Below are 20,513 nucleotides of genomic sequence, written 5' to 3' on the forward strand. Positions count from 1 at the left end.
GAACCAGGAGGTCACGGTTCCATTCCCTGTCAGGGCACATGCCTGCATTATAGGCTTGGTCCCCAGTAGGGGGGGTGCAGGAGGTAGCCGATTGATGATGTTTCTTTCCATCCCTCTCCCTTCCTCTCTCTCTAAAAATCAATTTAAAAAATGTTATAAAAACATTCATGTGAATTTTGCACTCCATTCTGTATTTCGTCATGACATAGAAAGAATGGCCAGCTTCCCCTGGGTCCTCACAATCCCTGGGCACTGGGAGAGAGAACAGGCCATTGTCATCCTGGGGTAAGGGACCAGTAGTCACATTTGAAAAGTGAGGCTAAGCTATTGCAGTCAATACAAAGGTGAAATCTGGGGATATGTGGGAAATGCAATTGAGAGAAATAAGGGAGGGAAGGGGTGAAAGGTCATGGGGTGGAGATTCAGGCTGGAATTGGGGCATGGAAGGAATAGGGCAGCCAAATCTTTAAGCTCCCAAACCCGCCATAGTTGCCAATCAAATAGGAACTGCACTCAGCCATCGAGTACGGCCTCTGCTTCTTTTCAGGAAGCTAATTGGTTCCAGGAGTGAAGTTAGACTCCAGCCAAAGGAGAGCAAGTTCCATCAGGACCGCAGTTTCCGTGTTCAATCTTCTGTCACCATCAGGGTGACATGTCCTTGGCACCATTTCCTTCTCCTCGAGCCAAAGTCCATTTTTTTTTTCATTGAAGTCTCTGCCCGGACAGTGACATTCAAAATGAAAATCTGTGCATCCTGCCCTGGCACGCTTTCTGGCTCCACGATTCTGTCATAACCCGTTTCTCACACGGTGATTTGATGGTAATTTCTTCCCTTGCAGCATCTATTAGGTCCAAGTGGAGCTGGCCATGGTGACTGGGAAACCTGCACGTAAAGAGAAGGGAGCATTTTTGGAAAGACAGTGGAACAGTGTGTGGTCCGATCCTGTCTTGGTGTGACCACCTAGTGGTGGAGGGTTCTTTAGGGCCCCACAGAGGGAGACACTGAGAGGGAAGCACCTATTATCTTTGTGCAAATTGATGCATGTCTGCTGTTGGCTTGCTGGGGAGTGCTCAGGGCCCTGTTCCAGCACAGGTAGCCTTTTGTGTTAACTCTGAAGGAATCAGTGGCATTGGCAAGCACCCAGCGTTCTTATTGCCTAGGTGGATGGAGAACATACCGGTTTCAGGCTACGGGGCTGTGTTGCTTGAATACCAAATTGTTGGCATCGTAGGGCCCATACTTCATAGATTTAGTGAATCAATATCTTGTTGTATCCTTCCTTCCACCTGAAAGACTCTGTCCAGTCCATTGGGGAGAACCAGATGGCCATGGAGTCTTATACAGTATGTGGTCATGTGGTGGGGCCAATTTACCAATATTCTTGAGTCTCAGGTTCCCCAACAGAGGGATGGCATCAATAGTACCTAAAGCATGAGTTATGTGAAGACCAGTGGCCGGTGCACAGATAAGTGCACATTGAAAGGAAATTAATTAGAAGAAATATTTTAAAATCGCTCTTCACCATTTCTCTATAATAGAAGTGTCAGAGATGAAAGAAAATTAGTAAAATGTGTATGAAAATAACATGTAAGTTGATTAATAAATAAACAATAACAACATGACATAACAACAATGAAGACATGATATAAAAACAACAAAAACATGATATAAAAACAACATTGATAAAAATGATGACTGATAAATTGATTAAATTTATTCTAATATCTCCCTGTGTACCACATTAAGAGTAAAAACACTTTCAGAGTGCTTGACTAATTTCCCTTGTGATGAAGTATTTACAACTTTAACGTCACACACTCTTTGAACTCGAGAGAAAGCAACATATAACTGACGCCGCCACTTTCTTTCAGCTTCAGAATGTCAACAAAAACAACCAAATTCACGATCAACAATGACAGATCGAAACACAAGTGTGCGATTGACACCAGTGAAAGCTTTATATGTATCACGCATGCGTGAGTCAACGTTTATTTTTAAATCGCCAGTGCGCGTCACATGTACCAGCCAGTCAGTTAGTCGGATGGATGGTCAGACAGACGTACGGTCGGTCACTCAGCCTTTTATATATATAGATGAAATGCGATGATGTGTGTACAGTGCTCAGCACAGTGCTTGACATTCAGTTAGTGCTTAATACAGAGCAGCTGCCATTGGTGTTGGTGGCAACAGCGGTGGTTTTGTTATTAATGCCACCACCCTCTGAGCAAGGCATGGGAAACCCCAACCTTAGAAGAGAACATAGTTTCCTATGTGGTCTGGAAACCTTGAGAAATTAAAGGCAAATTGTGTAAGTGGTACAAAGAACCTCAGACATGGGCTTTGTCTTTGTCAACCACTAATCTAGTTGTTTCTGTGGATTTGCCTATTCTAGACATCCTATATAATAAAAGCCTAATATGCTTAGTGTCTGGTCATCAGGTCGTCCATTCAACCAATCGAAGTGTAATATGCTAATGATATGCTAAGGCTGCTCAACTGCTTGCTATGACGTGCACTGACCACCAGGGGGCAGACAGTCAACCAGTTGCTATGACATGCACTGACCAACTGGGGGCAGATGCTCCGACTGATAGGTTAGCTTGCTGCTGGGGTCTGGCTGATTAGGACTGAGCGAGACAGGCCGGACATGCCCTGGTGCCCTCTCACAGTCCCTCCTTAGCTGGCCAACCTCCCACATCCCTCCCTGGCTGCAATTGTGCACTGATGGGGTCTCTCGGCCTGGCCTGCGCCCTCTCGCAATCCAGGCTGAGGGACCCCACTGAGTGCATGAATTTCATGCACCGGGCCTCTAGCTTTCTATAAATGGGATCATGCAATATGTTGCTTTTGTGACTTGGTATAATGTTTTCCAGGTTCACCTATGTTGTAGCATGTATCAGTACTTAATTGCTTTTTATGGTCAAATAATATTCCATTGCATGAATATCACATTGGGTTTATCCATTTGTCTGTTGATGGACATTTGGTTGTTTCTACCCTTGGCAATTGTGACTAGTGCTGCTATGAACATCATGGACAAGTGTTTTATTGAGCACCTTTTTCTGATTCTTTGGGTTACATACCTAAGAGTAGAGCTGTTGGTTCATATGGAAATTCTGTGTTTAGCTTATTGACTGTTTTTCACAGCGACCTCATCATTTTACATTCCCACTAGCAATGTATTAAGGGTCTCAATTTCTCTGCATCCTTGCCTCCAGTATCAACTTTTGACTTGCAGAATGAGTTTTATTGTAACAGTGGGGGAAAATACCTGAATTATTTAGGCTTCATTTATTTAATGAGACCATTTTAAAGCAAGCACTAGGAACTCGTGAGCATTTTATGCAAAATGCAACACAATTTGAGATACATGAGAAGCAAAGGTTGTTTAACATGTAGAGATAAATTTGATCATTAGTTCATATCTATGAACCATATAAATGACAAGGTCATAAAATCCATTGAGCTTTTTGTGGTGAGGCTGTGCCCCATGATATGATTCATTTGGTGTACTTTTCTATAAAAATGTACAATAGCCCATCTCAGTGACATCTGGGCTCGTCGGCATAAAGTGAGTATTTAGAGTCATACTATTATTTCATGTTCTATACTTCATCTGATCTGTAAAAACAGAGACACAGTGTGGCACGCTGTTATTCCCCCTCTGAAAACATTAAGAAATTTTACGTGTACCTCCTATTTTTGCTAATGACATAAAATGTTAAAGCTTGTTATTTTTTTCTTGTGCCAAACCATGAATGTGCCATCCTTATCTGAAACCTAAATAAATATTCATGAATGTACAGTGAAATTCAAATGAGCACTTCACATAAATACGTCAGCTATAGAAATACGTGTTTCTGCACATTTGTAGACCAAAATAACGTGAAATAAATTTGACATCACTTCATATTCAGAACCACCAACCCAATAAAGTCGTTTTTATGACTCAATTTCTTAAACTCATGTAGGTAAGAAAGCATATATACGGCTCTTCATTCTGTAATCCATCACATAATTTAAAAACAGTATTATTTGGCTGAAATTTTAATAGGCCAAATGGAGAAGAATGTGAGTAACGCTTGATTCTAGGGTGATGGGGTGGGGAGGGGACAAAGGGGACTAAACTTGGCTTTTCCCTTCCCTTATTCATTCATCCTTTTTCTGTTGGACAGATGTTTACTTATTCAAGCACTGCTGAGTCAGGTACCATGCTTCGAGCTGGGGATATAGTGATGGACTGAGAAAGCACTGGCGCTGGTTTCTTGGGACTTACAGTTTAGTGAGGGAGGGACAGTTGTCCATGCTGTGGAACAAACTGCCCCCAACTGGCTGAGTGGTGAGAGTCAGCACTTCCTCTGCTCCCAGTCTGGTGGGTCAGGTGTTTAGGGGTGGTACAGAGGGGCAGCCCAGCTCTGCTCCAGAGAAACTGAGGCCTCATCGGGGGACTCACCCAGTGACGGCGGCTGGGGCCATGTGTCCAGGGCCTCCGTTGTGGCGATGGCTGGGTTCCTTGGCTTTTCTCTATGTTGCGTCTTCTGGGGTTGACATGTTTGAGATGGCTCCTTCACTCACATACCTGGAACCTAGGCTGGGTGGATGGTTGGAGGAGCTGAGGATGGTTGGTCGTCGCTTCTCTCTGTGCAATCCAGGCATGTGGGTTTCCTCAGAGCTTGGTGGTGTCTCAAAGCTTGGTGGTCTTGGGGTAGTCAGATTTTTTTAAAAGATTTAAAAAAAAATGATTTTTAGAGAGAGAGAGAAGCATTCATGTGAGACTTCCATTGGCTGCCTCCTGCCATGTCTCCTGCTGGGGATTGAGCCCAGAACCTGGGCATGTGCCCTGACCAGGAATTGAACTGGTAACTTTTTGGTGCACAGGACATGGCTCCAACCAACTGAGCCACACCGGCCAGGGCTAGTCAGGCTTTCTCTGTGGCAGCTGGCTTCTCCCAGAGTGATGTTTAAGATCATGAACAGAAGCTACAAGGCCTCCTATGACCTAACCTTAGAAATCCAGAAGTCACTTCTGCCCTTACTGTTGGTCCACCATGTCACTAAGGCCAGCGAGCCTCGAAGCGGGGGGCGGGAGGGGGGTGCTTATATTCCACCTCTCAGTGGGAGGAGTAGGCAGAATTTAAGATCGCCTTTACTCTGCCCCAGAGGGAGTCAGACACTAAAGACATAATCACATACATAACTATTGCAATGAAGAGGAAGTGCAGACTTTTACAGTAATCAGGACTTCTTGATTGGAAATGACAGAAACCCAACCCAGACGGGCTAATGAAGAGAAGGGAATTTACTGACCCACCCAACTGAGAAGCCCGTAGCTGAGCCCTGATGCTGTAACAGTGTGGACAAGAACCGCTTTCCCTGTCTGTCAGTGATATGTGCCTCTTTACTCAGTAGGTTTTGTTTTCTGGTGGAGCATCTCGGATGATGGCTACTGACGCCACCAGCTAATCCACATATCTATCTAGTTAGCAATCCCGGCTGAATAGAGGTTCTTTCTTAATAGCTCTAGCAAATGGTCTTGGGATTAAATCTTATTGGTCGAGTGTAAGTCACATACCCTCTCCTTAAACCAAGCACTGTTGCCAGGGAGACACAATTCTTGAATTGACCAGGCCTGGACTTGGTGCCCACCTCCTGGAGCTGGGAGTGGGATCAGCCCTACATGAACCACAGGCAGGGATGAATGTTTCCACAAAAGGGAAAGAGTTTCTTTTATTAGAAGAAGAGGGAAACGGATGCTAACCAGACAAACACGTAAGTACATAGCCAGACACGGATGACATGCCTTGCAGAGGTCCATACATAGACACACGGAAGGACATTCCTCCCTGTTCTCATTTCTTCCACTTATTAAACTTGCAGTTATTAAGTTTTTATTGTGGATGAAGCAGCAGACTAGTTGGAACTGGGGATCCAAGATGAATAGACAAATGGGTAATGTTGGGAGGATTCAAGGGATCTGGGGGCTCATCAAAGAAAAAGACATGACCACTAGGTGGCAGTAGCACACACAGGCTTTCTTGGGTGACACTGACAAATTTGTTGGCAGGGGAAGCCCCTCAGAGCAGGAGACTGCCCCAAAGTACAGGGGCTGACACTTGCAAGGGGAGGATGGCAAGGGAACTCCTGGGGGAGAGGGAGATCCTAGAGGGGACTTATGTGACTAGGGCAGCCGTGGGCAAACTACGGCCCGCGGGCCGGATCCGGCTGTTCTATCCGGTTCTCTTGCTCTCCCCTCCGCTCCTTTACTTTGAATTTATATTAGTTCACACAAACACTCCATCCATGCTTTTGTTCCGGCCCTCCGGTCCAGTTTAAGAACCCATTGTGGCCCTCGAGTCAAAAAGTTTGCCCACCCCTGGAGTAGGGGATCTCAGTAGCACAGTGGGGAGTCCCTGGGTCAGAGAGCAGTCCGTGGCTTGGGGGTCTTTATTTCCCAGTGCTGATCTTATTTATGGCTAGCAGAGGCTGGGCAGTTTTTTGGGGGTATGCAAAGCAGAAAGGCTCTAAATGGCTAAACATCTGCTTATTTGGGCTATATTTAACCATTTGCCTGCCATAAGCGTCTATAGACCAACTTTAAAATCATTTCTTGCGAGAATTTTCAATGGAAAATATTCAGGAACACCCGAATTGTGAGTAACATTTATTTTTATAATATTCATTGCAAATTGATTTTTAAAATTAAATTCAAAATATCGTGGCGTGTGGGGATGGTTTCCGTTTTGGACGCGTGGCAGTTAACTGGTTAAAACAATGTGTAAAAATTTGAGTTTGGCACTGGTGGGCTTTTGAGCTAATGGGTCTGCAGTGAAGAAATAAGCAACCTACCAGCCAATACACAGAGACCATCTTTAGTTTGTTTATATAACAAGGAGTTAATAGGAAACCTCAGTTACAAACATAGCAACTCGTTAATATCAGCAAGTTACAACCCAACAGTTAAGTAATTTACCCAAGGTTACACAGCTAGTTGGAGGGGCAGACAGGATTGAGACCCAGACAGACTGGCTTTGGGGTCCATTCTCTCAAACCAACTGCTACAGCATCTCGGAGGGCTGAGTAATCTTTCTTGGTCTGTTTTCCTCACCTGCAGAAGGACAGGGGGATGACCAGCTGGGCATTCTGACAGTGCACTCCTAGGACTGCTCCAGGTGCACGGGCTAGAGCAGTGGTCGGCAAACTCATTAGTCAACAGAGCCAAATAACAACAGTACAATGATCGAAGTTTCTTTTGAGAGCCACATTTTTTAAACTTAAACTTCTTCTAACGCCACTGCTTCAAAATAGACTCGCCCAGGCCGTGGTATTTTGTAGAAGAGCCACACTCAAGGGGCCAAAGAGCCGCATGTGGCTCGCGAGCCACGGTTTGCCGACCATGGGGCTAGAGGATCAAGTGGGTGCTGGTGTAGGAATTACGTGCAGGGGCTCAGCCTGGGCGTGAACCCTGCCGCTCTCAGGATTGTGCAGTGGCTTTCCTGAGAATCCCTGGGATTCCTTTGTTCTTGGTTTGAAAGAATAAATTTACCGGAAAACTATAGAAATTCTCTAAGGAAAGAAAATTTTAATTCAAGGGAATATAAGGAAATTAATTCAACAATATTTTGGGGGGCACCTTTAATGTTTTAGGCACTGGTCTTCTTGTTGGGGGATATAACCATAAACAAAGAGTTTTCAAACAAACTCTCTGCTTTTGTTGAGTGCATTGTAGAAAAGTAGAGAAAGAGGTAACAAGCACAACAAATAAGTGAAATTTTAAAATCTTTAACACATCAGATGGCAAGTGTCCTATGAATTATAGGGAACTAATCCTCCCCGCACACATGTGGTACTGATTGGAAAACATGGCCACTGTCCCTTCATAGACCTTGATGATGGAGGCCATCTGCTTAGAGGTAAAATAGCCAAATCCATTACCGCCAGTACAAAGCTTGTCTCAGGCTGTCCTCTCATGCCCTTTAATCTCTGCAATTTATAAACACACTGACCACAGAAGCTGTCATCCTAGAAGTATTTGCTACCTTGCTTCTCTTCGTTTCCCCAGCAGAGCTGGGCACTCCATGAGGGCAGGCATCGTGTCTGGCCCTGCTCACAGTTGCACCCTCAGGCACTCCATGGAGGCTTGGCCTCTTGGAAGGTATTCAAGAAGTATTTTTTAGCTGTGAAATGCATGTGAGAAAGAGATCTGTGGACAAATTGGGTTCTTGATTGCTGCTGGTTTATACCGCATATACACACTCTCACTTTCTCCTTTAAAATAATAGTAAATTTCTCTGCCCGGCCGGCCGGTATGGCTAGTGGTTGAGCAGCAATCTATGAACCAGGAGGTCACGGTTCGATTCCTGGTCAGGGCACATGCCCAAGTTGTGGGTTTGATCCCCAGTGGTGAGCGTGCAGGAGGCAGCTGATCGATGATTCTCATCATTGATGTTTCAGTTTCTCTCTCTCTCTCTCTCTCTCTCTCTCTCTTCCTTTCTCTCTCTCTTCCCCTTCCTCTCTGAAATCAATAAAAATATTTTTAAAAATTAAAAAAATAATAGCCAATTTCTCTTTGAAAGTTACCTGTTGTGATTCCACTTTCCTTCTCTCTCTTATTTTTTTCTGCAGCCGTGCAATCATTGCACACCCTAAATGACCAGATATCCCATTTCATTGTCACCAAGTCGAAGGCACTGGAGGAGGACAAAGACCCCTTTCTGCCCACAGAGAAGGAGACCCTGAAGAGTTCCATGGTATTGATGAGGCACCTCCTCATGGACGCCCAGGTACAGGCATCGACAAAGAAATCGCGCGACCGTCGGTGGGATACTTTCTCGGTTGTATTGTGGCATAAGCTGTGCAAAAATGTTCGACTCCCACACTTATTCGAAGCCGCCATTTGTGATAAACAGACATTCTGTGTTGAGTATGTTGAGTATTGGATTTCTTATAGGGTATTATTTGGGCTTTAGTATTAAAATAGCTTGTTTTGAAGTCAAAGAATTAGGGCTTAAAAATAATGCATGTGTTGTCTCTGAGAATTTAACAGATCTCCCATTCGCCTTGGACAAGTGGAAACCCATTTACATACCAAGTTGGCAGGCAGCAAAGCTGGCACGGGCCTTGGAGCAGAGCAATGCTTATCCCAGGCAGCATCGCCGAGTGACTAATGAATATTTTGGTACATGGGATGTGCCCCTAGAACGTCAATCAGTCCTGGGTTGGGTTTTTTGGTTTTGTTTTGTTTAATGCCAGCAACAAATTAATTACAGACGGTATTTAGCTCATTGCATGTTATTATTGAGATGTTATTCTTCCAGGTTTCTCCTTGTGAACTCTTTCCTTGAAATATTTAAAAAATAGTCTATTTATTCCATCTGGCTTTGTTGGTGGGTCTCTCCAGAAATGTTGATAGGCAAACACCAGGTGTTTTAAGAGAATTGCTAGTTTTCTATATGAGTGAAGCCAAGCTGAGCAAGATTTTATTGTCATTGCTGCCTCTCCGGTACCTAGAAATGTTTCAGAAAACGTTCTTCCGATTTGGTGATTTTTGTATTAGTTTTCCCTGGAGCATTTGTCCTGAGCTGGTTTTCTGTTCAATAACAGCAAGGTCGGAATGGCTGGTGATTTCCTCTGTTCCGCTCTGGATCTGATTTTGAACTGTGGTTTCTTGCTTTTGTTTCTACCACGGTGGCGGTTTATGTCTTATTTCTTAAATCAATTCTGAGGCCCGGAGCTTGTACCAATAAGACTTTAGCTGGCAAGACTTTTGTACACTTCTCTCCTGTCCAATTTCTGAGCCCCTGTGTTGAGATGGCCCAAATTATGCAAAGCCTTTCATTTTATTCCCCCTTCTCCCTTTATTATGAGCAGCCCATTCAGCTTCTCTTTTCTCCCCAAGCCTGTCTGGTGGAAAAAGGAAAGATTGTGAAGCTGCAACAGCCAATTTTGAAACTCAGAAGAAAGGGAAATTTAGAGCAATTTGCCAAAGAAAAGAGCAAATTGTTCTTGAAAGGATTAGCTTTCCTCCATGCCTGGACCAGTCTTATAGCCAACACCCCAGCCAAGGAAACTATCTCAATACATCCCCAAAGATTTTGTGTAAACTCCCAGTTTTGCAAAACCTGAGAGAATAAAAATCATTCCTCCTTTTCTTCTTATTCATATATGAACGGACTAGAACTGGATCGAAAAAAATGTTGAGCATTGCTTAAGGAAATATCTGTTCTCTCTAAGTGTCAAAGGCATTTGACAACTTTTACCTGTAGTGTTGGTCCCAAATGTTATCTTAAAAAAAATCTAACAGGACTAAAATATTCAATATAATGCAGTTGCTGAGTGGAAACATTTTATTATCTCCTTCTCTTCTGATCCCAAACCCATGCCTGCTAGGATGTTCTCGCTTAAATGGTTAAGGAGAAACAACACAGCACAAAGCAGGCTATGGTGGATAGCCCCTGCGTCCTGCACTCTAGGAGGAAGGTGGGTTGGATTTTCTTCCAAAGGGTGGGGGTGGGGGGTCATGGAAAGTCAGGTAGGAGCCCAGCCAGTGTGGCTCAGTGGTTGAGCGTGGACCTATGAACCAGGAAGTCATGTTTGATTCCTGGCCAGGGCACATGGCGGGGTTGCGGGCTCCATCCCCAGTGCGAGTCGTGCAGGAGGCAACTGCTCAATGATTCTCATTGATTCATCTCTCTCTCCCTCTCCCTTCCTCTCTGAAAGCAATAAATCAGTATATATATTGATCAGCCATGGCCCATATATATATGAAAGTCAGGTAGGAAAGTATCTGGTGTCTGGGAATGCTATTTCTCCCACCTCCTGTTGTTCAAAGATTCCTCCCTCTTGTCTCTCAGACTAATGCAGGACAAGGTGGGCTGTGATTAGTGTAGTCTAAAAATACCACCATCATTTATTTTCTTCCAAAACCACTAACTTTTTGAAACATTATTTGTGGTTATGAGTCTAGGGCCATGGCCAGTCAATTAGAATCACATTACTGCATCCCCCCAGGCTCTGAGCACCTCTGAAATATGCTCCCTATACAATTAGCCATTGCCAAGCTTATGAAATGCTAAGGAACCCCAACTTGCGGGGTGGGGTTGGGGGTGGGGGCGGGGGTGATGTGTGGTTTTCAGGTTTGAAGTAGACATTTAGAGATAAGTTCATTTTAATGAGACTCTTTATTGAGCATTTTTGGAAATTCAATTATTTCCCATTCATTTTTTCATTACTTCTTACTTCAATTCCGAAGACGAATGAACGTACTTATTTCATATTCTAAGCTCATCAATAATGGGAGGGCACCTGAATGTCAATATAACTTCCATGCATCTCCTTCCTCTCTGCTGCGTTTTGTGATATTATTAGACGGCCAGTAGGTGTGTGTGGCGCAGGATGCACACTCTTCAAGGGTGGCAACCACATCCTTAACTTGGTTGGTATAAAAGCCCGCTCAGTCCCACACTCCAAGGACTCTCAATGGTATGAGAGTAGGATGGCATACTCTGACACCAGTTTACAAACTGAGTGAGTCAGACAAAAGATATTCCGGGGGACCGGAGCTGCTTCCAGAGTGACTGCTTGAAAGGCATAATCGATTCGAGTCACATCTGTCTTGGAAGCAATAAATCCTGCTTAGGAGAATGTCAAAGGCAAAAAGCATTGCTGGGGTATGAATTCCACCCTGCGGATTATAAACTGTGCGCACAGAGCAAGCACATCTCCCAGGTATAATAGGGGTGCCGGGGATGATGGGCAGGTCTGACAGCCCACCCTGGAGAGCAGAATCAGGAAGAGCATCGCCGATGGGCAGCTCTGAGGCCGCACTTATTTCTTCCTTCCCCAAATGTTTCCCGTGGGGGGGTGTGGAAGTGGCAGAGTGCCTCCTTCTGCCTTCCCTCCCCTGTGTCGTTCACAGGCCCCCGGTTCATCCAAGCACCCCATTCAGATCGCATTTGAAACCTGAGTTTGTGGGTTTGATTCCCGAGAGCTCTGTCTACACCCAACCTGCCTGCTCAGCCTCCTAAGTGATTAGATTCATAACACTGATGAGGCAGTTCTTCCCGGTGGACACGAATCCTTTTCGCTCGCCCTGTGTGACTCTGCATGCTAAGAGGGGTTGATTATAGCAAATTAAATTTCCTACTGGCAGTTTTCTCCCTTCTTCCCCCAGAAGACCCAAAGTCATTGTTTATTAAAGGCCGAACAAATGCTGGGGAAAACAGTAAGATTGCTTTGTGGGCAGGTAGGTCGCCCTCGCCAAGGCTGGGTCCTGCCTGAAAGGCCGTGGCGCGCAAGTGGCCAGGAAGGGCCTGTGTCCTCGGACCCTCGGGGCTGTGCGGGCCTGGCAGTGAGTGAGCTTCCTGCCTGGCACGCGCCTTCCGGCATTCCCAGGAATCCAAGGCCCATCTCCAGGAATGAAGCCTTGAAAAAACCAAAACAAACCGCACAGCCTCCATCTCTAAGCAGGTCTGTGCTTGTGGCCTGGCAAAGTCAAACTCGGGGCAGGAAGGAAGTGAAATCAGCTTTATCTTCTGCACTGTTCTTCCCAGCCCCCTGCTCTCCCATCCTCTCCCCCTTTCTTTGCTCTCCTCCCCACCCTCCGCACCTCGCCCTGCCTCAGCCTGTCCTCTCCTTTCCTCCCATCCCCTCTTTCTCCTCCCGCCCGGCTTCCTCTTCTTCCCCTTCGTAGAATAAATCTTCCCGACCACGTGCAAGGAGACTGCCCCGTTTCTCCCTTCGGTTTCCTGTCCTTCTCTCACCTGTCTGTCTTCCTTCTGTTATTTGTGTTCAGGGAGCTTGGAAACTGTTTGCCAAAGACCTGACCCACGTTCCCCTTGCTGAGCAGAGGGGGAGGCAGCAGGAGGGTGCGGTCGGCAAGGGGCACACCTGGTGCCCGGCGGGCCTACCCGGGCCCTGCCAGGGTCAGAGATGCAATATGATTGGGGCGGCTTCTCTTTTCTTTCTGGAATGGTCTAGAAAACTCCTCTGGTTGGTGGTACTTTCTGATTCATTTCTGGCAAAACCCCAGACGGGTAGTCTGCGAGTGAGACTGGCTGTTTGAACTGCCTGGACGCTCACACCCTAGACTGGCCTGGCACGGGGGGTGCGCTTTGGAGCAGAGCCCCCACCAGTAGGGCCGTGGCGCGGGCTCCTGACCACGAGGAGGGTTAGCTCTGCGCAGTGGAGACCGCGGGGATCCGGTGGTGCACGTGCTCCTCACAGAGGTGTGCTTCCAGGCGCTTTCTCCGTTTCTAGGGTTTCCCACCCTTCCCCGCATTCTCCAGAGCCAGCCCTTGCTCAGCGGGTGGTCGTGGGGCGATTACTGTGCAGTTGCTCTCTAGCTGCAGTCTGAGCCTGCTGGCAGCCCGGGAGAGTACCGCTTGGCCTCACCCTGCACAAGCTGAGTACCAGGAGGATGCTCGACATCTCAAGGTCACAGGCGTGGGCTGGGGCGATGAGGAGGAGGACCCCAAGTATAGATTTTTCCTTTTCTTCTTTTTGAAATGTGGCACCTGGCTGGAGCCCGGACTAGAACTCTCTCCCTCCGTTGTGGCCAGCAGAGAAGAAGCTCTGCGATTAGTCCAAGAGCAAAGAGGCAACGTTTTCACCTAAGAAAATGGGCTGTTTCTAGGTCTCCTCACACCATCAGCTTTCCACCTCTTAGAGCTCAGAGGAGAAAGGAAGAAGCGGACACCAAGGAAGGGAGCTCGCCTAGTTACCACGCTACCATGGCCAGCAGATAGGTCCAGGGAGCCTCAGTGCGCCCCCTCGCCCCCCAGTAATCTGTGTGCGCATTTGCAAAGGTGATGCTCATTTTCATCTCGGCTGCAAAACTATACAATCAGGGGCCTGAAGCTGCAGTTCCTCCACACCTCGTACAAGCCCCCTTCCCATTCTGCCACGGCAGGTCTGCTCTTTTAAAATTTCATTTTTAAAAAAATTAAATACATAGAATTCAGCCTGCAGGCGTCACCAGGCTCAGATGCAGTCCCTTCGGTTAGCGAGCTCCTGCAGTCACCGTCGCTGCGCAGGAGACGTGGAGGGTGAGGCACGAAAGTGAATTGCGTTCCCCTGCCAAGCTGTGTCCGGTACATTTTAAAGAAGGGACTAGAGAAAGGAAGCCTCGGCCACCTTTGTCAAATCCATAAGGCGGGATTTTAGAGGAAATTCCAAGATATTGCAAGTTGCTTTCCGGGTTTATCGTGCAGAGATCCACTAAATGAACTCCTGCCTGCCCACTGCTGTATTCGGAAAAAAAGAGCATCTCTTAGGACGGGTAGTTTTTGAAGGAAATAGTCTCTATGGACATAGTCTCTCATGGTATCGCTTCCCTGGATCTGTGCTGTGCTCAAGAGCAATTTGGGAATTTATTTTCACACTGTAGAACCTGTATGTTGCATCTTCAGGTACAAATGGTTATTTGAATGATGCATCCTTCAAGTGATAGTAAAATAGAATGTGTGTTGTTCTAATCATTGGTGGTCCATGTTACGGTGAGGGGGTCTCATACAGTAACAAGATCAGGGAAGGAAGGTCAGGGGTGAGGCTCTTAGGTTCTTGGCAACAGAGACCAGCTCTGGTCGCGACGCAACAGTGGGGACATTTAACGGGAGCAAATAGGGGAAAACCGAAGACCCACATCCTGGGAAAGACAGGAAGGAGGGCAGCTATGCCGATTCAGGGATCAAGAACTCAAGAGCAGTTTTTTCAGGCTGCTGTGGTCGGGAGAAACGGATTCCACACGTTTTTCTCTCTTTGTGGATTCCAGTTCTGAGAAGAGTCTGACGGGTCTGTCTTGGTCGTCCGGCCCTCCCCCCGCTTGGCCACGGGAGGGCGTGTACACTGAGGGACAGTCCCACCGACACCACAGGCCATGTGGGAGGGGAGAGTGGGTGCTGGCAGGCGGAGGCAACAGTGAATCTATCGCGCATTCCACACACTTAAACTCGGTGCTTCTGCCCCAGAACAGAGCCTGGCACCACATGGGGCTCTAGGGCTCCGCCCCAGAGGACTTGGGATATATGGGGCGGATAACTGGCTTCAAAGTGCTCTGTGGTAACTATTGGGGAAGTCATGTGTGGGGACCGTGGAGGCTCGGAGGAGTCCCTGCTGATATCTGCAGGTCCCCCTACTGCTTAACAAGTTCTTCGCCAGCATTTTCTCCTCTTCTCTAGGCTGAGAGCGGCACAGGAGGCTGGGTATGATCATCTCTATTTTGAAAACTGGCTATGAAACTCTGATAAAATCGCCCTTTTTATATTGTTCCATCCAGCTCATCTCAAGGCAAGCACGTCTGATTGCCTCCTGTGGTTGGTGACTCTGCGGCCTTGGCTTCCAGAGGGCTGTTCCCTCCACGGAGAGGCAGTGCAGGGGAAAGAACACGAAAACCTGGCTCCAGATGTGCGACAGTACTCACAATTCCACATGTTGTCCAAAATTATAATAAATATGCAACACATTTCTAAAGCTAAGCTTTACCCTTGCAGGTTCCTGGAAGGTTTAGGGTTCCAAGAACCTGGTTTTCAAACATCTCTAAATAGAATATAAAAGATACTACAGTTCCCCGCCCCAATTATTATCTTCTTCTCACAGTGTCCTATGGTCATACTGTCAATTCTGTGCCTCCCCAAATAATACCCAATCCACCATCAATCACCCCTTTGAGGAGTGTTCCTCAACGGAGAGCAGTTTTGTCCCCCACCCCGGGGCATTTGGCAATGTCTGCAGATATTTTTTATTGCCACAACTTGTGTAGGTTGGTGGGGAGGGGAGGTGGTGCCACTAGCACGTGCTGGGTAGAGGCCAGAGATGTTGCTAAACTTCCTACAATGCACAAGACGCCCCTCAAAACACGTCCCACCCCAATGTCAATAGCGTCAAGGTTGAGAATCTCTGCCTTTAGACCCAAGGCTGACTTTCTGATGGATTGTGGAACTGTTCCAGCCTCAGCATCATTTTCTTTGAAGCCCTGCAATTGATCATCATTGGTCCTGAAGACAGTGCTTAATTATCAGTTCATTTTTCCATTCACATATTGAGCCTCTACACCAGGGGTAGGGAACGTCTGGTCCACGGGCCAGATAAGGACCAAGAAATCACTTGGCCTGTCCCTGCCACGGCATTAGGGGTGAGTGAATTAAATGTTTGACCAACTATAGCAGGCTCATTTTTAAGTTGATCATTTTGTAGGGACCTCGAATGGTCTGGTAAATATCCAAATGGCCCTTGGTCGAAAAAGGTCTCCCACCCCTACCCTACAGTGTGCCAGACGCTGTGCTAGATATGGACAGCAACAGTGGAAACAGAAGAAGTGACCCTGGGCCTCTTACATTTTAGTCGGACGAGTGACTCTAAATATGTAGGTAGACAAATAATGATGAGTTTCCATACTGGCCTTAACGACGCAGCACGACCTAATTTAGAGAAGGGTTCGAATGCTTCGGCTTTGTGACATTTAAGCTGAGATCTCAAGAGCTAGTTGGAGTGAGAGTGAGAGCGAGAGACAGGCTGTGGCTTCCAGTCCTGCTTTCGTGCATGTGTTTGTACTTTAATTTACTTGTGTGTGTTTAGTGCTACTCCAGGAGGTAACTGGAAATAGATCCCCTCGGATGTTGAAAAGATCTAGGCAAATGATTTATTCTGGAAAATTTACATTTAATTTAGGGAAAGTAAAAATTCTAACTGGTCCCTGAGGGGCAGAGGAGCATCTTTTATCCGTTGTCTGTGGGTGTCCACAGAGGAACCAGGGTCTCTGTCTTTTCTTGTTACTAGTAGATGCTGTGGATGTAGACACACACACTAGAAGGCTGGTGTGAGAGTTGTTGGAGCGATAGGAGACACAGGAGTCAGATGGAGGGAGGGAAAGCAGGGACACGTGGAGTTACTTTGGACAAGAAAGTGGAGATGTGAGGGCTGCACGTCCTTACTGCAGCCTCCATGTAGAACGTGGCCAGCAGTCCGTTCTTAGCACTGCCCATGCAGGTGAGTGACTTTATGGGTCACCTGTGGGCAGAGCGGTCCTTCTCTGGTGGCATGCACTCGGGAAATGTCAGCCAGTGTTTGTCTGAATGAGACATAATTAGAAAGGTAACTTTATTGTCAATATTTTTCACTATCATGGAATCCAATATCAGAGTTTTAGTATTGGTTACTTAGGGTGTGTGTTTTAATGCTGTGGCTCCCACCCATTAGCCCAAGAGCCAAACATATGCCATATAATTATTACCCTAGAATAACAACGCTTAGGGCAGTAATTCTTATACAGAGCTCTTGGGGTCTCCTGTTCATGTTAAATTCTAACAGCCCCTGCCGAGCAGCCAGGTAAATTGAGGCATGGCGTTGCTAAGTGTCATTATTCAAATCTGACCTGGGAGTAGAGCCATCAAATTCCTTGATGCCAACTCAAGCTGCTAGGCCGTGTTCCTTCCCTCCTGGCTTCTGAGTAAATCACAGTTAATGCAGTTTACTAGTGAGATGGTGAGCTGGCTCTTCCAAGTGCTGCTGTGCTCCAATGGGCCTTGAAACAAACTCACTCACTTTGGCCAACTTAGAAGTCCAGATAGTTAACTTTCGATTGGGTCTTCCTGTCTTGGGTTATGGATATGGACTTCCTTTTTTCTCTCCTAAAGTAGAAGACAAAGAGAAGGAGCTTATGATAGACTGATCATGAGAATGATGGCATGGATTTGTGCTAGTTAACTACTGCTGCATAATAAACCATCATAAAACCAAGTGGTTTAAAAACACTCTTTATTTACTTCTATAGGTCAATAGATTGAGTGGGTAATTCTGCTAATGTGGGCTGGCATGGCTGATCTTGACTGGTCTCACTCATATATTTGTGGTCACTGGGGCCTGGCTAAACTAAGATGGCCTTGGCTGATGTGATTGCGCTCTCCCCAGCTGTCTTTCCTATATCTCCAGCCAGCTAACTCTGGAATATTTTCATAGTGGTGACAGTGTCCATAAAAAGAGGAAATAGAGAAATCACCTTTACAACCTATGCTTGTATCAAGTTTGCCACTATTCCACGGGCCAAAGCAGGTCAAATTACCAAGCCAGAGTCGGTGTGGGAAGCAACCACTGAAGGGTGATATTAATGCAGTCAATCTTCCACTAAAACAAAGCAGATTAGCAGAGGAGTTCTCACATAACTCTTGGCAATGGTTGATCTGTTGGAAAAGGGAGTTTGAAATGCCCTAATTAGCAAGCTTCATGAGCATCCCCCTTTGGAAAGATAGCCCAGTAAGTTTATTTAGAGGACCATGAATGGTGCTCTCCTGCCCTTACACAAGCCCAGAGAACAGGCCGTGTTGGAACAGCTGGTGGGTGTATTTTAAGAGGGCTCTGTGTCAAGCTTGGCAGGATGGTTTCAAATGGGCCTGTGACCAAGTGTGAGAAGCGTAGGCTTGTGCTCACTCCAGAAACACGACAAGCCATTAAAAGACCATTGTTCAAGCCAGGTGCATGGTTAATTTGTTCAACACATGATTCCTGAGCATATGCCAACCACATGAAAGGCACAGCGGTAAACATTGCAGGGAGATGTGAACACTAAAGGTGGTGAAGGACCAGTGAGTGCTTGCTATGTGCCAAACACTCTGCTGAGGATGTTACCTTACCTCCACCTCTCATTTGTGAGTTACGTGTAGTCACCTCTGTTTTGTTGTTGTTGTTGTCAGTCCTCACCCTATGATATTTTTTCCCATTGATTTTTAGAGAAAGGGGGAAGGGAGAGGGAGGAAAGAGAGAGATGGAGAAGAGGGATGAGAGAAAGAGATAGAAACATCGATGTGAGAGAGACACATGGATTGGTTGCTTCCCACATGCTCCCTAACCAGGGCCAGGCATTGAACCTGCAACCCAGATACATGCCCTTGATGGGGAATTGAACTTACAACCCTTTGTGTGTAGGCAGATATGCTAACCACTTAGCAACACTGGCCAGGGCCTCACCTCTGCTTTATGGTTGATGAAACAGGGCCAGAGACGAAACTCATTTTAAAGTCATACCTAGCGAGTAACTGTACTCATTGAATTGCAAAATGGCTGCAATTATTTACTTTCTCTCTCTGCAATATGCCTCTGTAGCCTTTCTCATGAAAAGCTAGAGGCTGTTTCCCCATTTCTTGTATCTGAGCTGGCCTGTGATTTGCTTTGGCGAAGAGCATGAGGCTAGACCTTAAGATGCCTTGTGTGTTTCTTCTCTTTCTTGAAACCTTGCTCTGCTGTTAGAACAGGTCTGGGCTAGTCAGCTGGCAGAGGCAAGACCAGACCATATGGAGCAGAGATGAATCTACCTGCTGAGCCATCCCAGACCAGGCAGCCCCCAGCTGATGTAGTGAAGTACCCATGCAGGACCAAGCCCAGCTAAAGTTAGCAGAGCAGAGCAGCAGAATTACCAGTCCTTCTGCAGACTTGAATGGCATGCTAATGGCTTGTTTTAATCTACTAGTTTCGGGGTAGTTTGTTACACAGCAAGAGCTAACTGATACAACATAAAGCCAGTATTTGAAGTCAGGATCTGACTGGCAACCAAGCCCTAAAACTGGAAGAGAGCCTTGGAAATGTGGGTTAGCCATGTTCTCAGGAGAAAGAGGAAGTAGATTTGTTGAGTCTTACCCAGTCTCTGCCACATGTGTCCTGTGGTGTCACACCATTCGTCCTCCTTGAAACCACAGTAATGGTGGGGAACCATGTAATGCATTCAAGCAAAGGGATGACCTGGTTATATTTGGGTGTCTGAAAGATCACTATGAGGAAGCGTGAAGTATGGGTTGACCGGAGTGAGACAGGACAGGAATGGTTTTCCTTGCCAAGAGAGAGTAAGACAAGAAACTATGGAATGAATTAGGAAGATTAAAGAAGAAGGGACACATTCAGGGAATGTTCAGGAAGTAGGTCTGTCAATAATTGAAACTGGGGGTGAGAGAGAGACAAGTCTAGGATGCGTCTCAGATCTTGTTTGGGTGTCTGTGAAAATGGCCCCTGATGAAGGAATGGGAACAGCCGGTGGGAAGGGGGAATTGTGAGTTTGGCTTGGAGTCTCTGAAGATTGAGGGACCTGGGGGACATCTAGGCGGGGTTGTCTGTGACACAGACCAATGTCTGTCTTCAGCTCCAGGGAGGTCTCAGAGCCCTCAGGGTATTTGCCGGTATTTGGGTTATGCTGTTTCAGTCACAGTTATCCGTAGCAGACACAGATCCACTCTCATTTAAGTAGAAAGGCCTTTAAAAATTTTTAGAAATTTTGATAGTTCACAGTATCATCTTAAAACTAGGTTTGGCCCAGCCTGCGTGGCTCAGTGGTTAAGCATTGACCTATGAACCAGGAGGTCACGATTTGATTCCTTGTCAGGGCATGTTGCGTTGCTGGCTTAATCCCCAGTGGGGGGCATGCAGGAGGCAGCCGATCAATGATTCCCTCTCATTATTAATATTTCTATCTCTTTCTCCCTCTTCCTTCCTCTCTGAAATCAATAAAAAAATATTTAAAACAACAACAACAACTAGG

General features: G+C 46.3%; 1 protein-coding gene across 1 annotated transcript in view; it reads left to right on the top strand.

Annotated features, from left to right (window-relative positions):
* KAZN (kazrin, periplakin interacting protein) overlaps positions 1-20,513 on the top strand; it is a 799,879-nt gene that overhangs the window by 157,013 nt on the left and 622,353 nt on the right. The window contains 1 exon segment of the mRNA XM_080654832.1: positions 8,624-8,781. Coding sequence (XP_080510958.1) covers positions 8,624-8,781 — 158 coding nt within the window.

Source organism: Plecotus auritus (assembly GCF_963455305.1).
Source record: "Plecotus auritus genome assembly, chromosome: 2".
In the NCBI taxonomy this organism is placed as follows: domain Eukaryota; kingdom Metazoa; phylum Chordata; class Mammalia; order Chiroptera; family Vespertilionidae; genus Plecotus; species Plecotus auritus.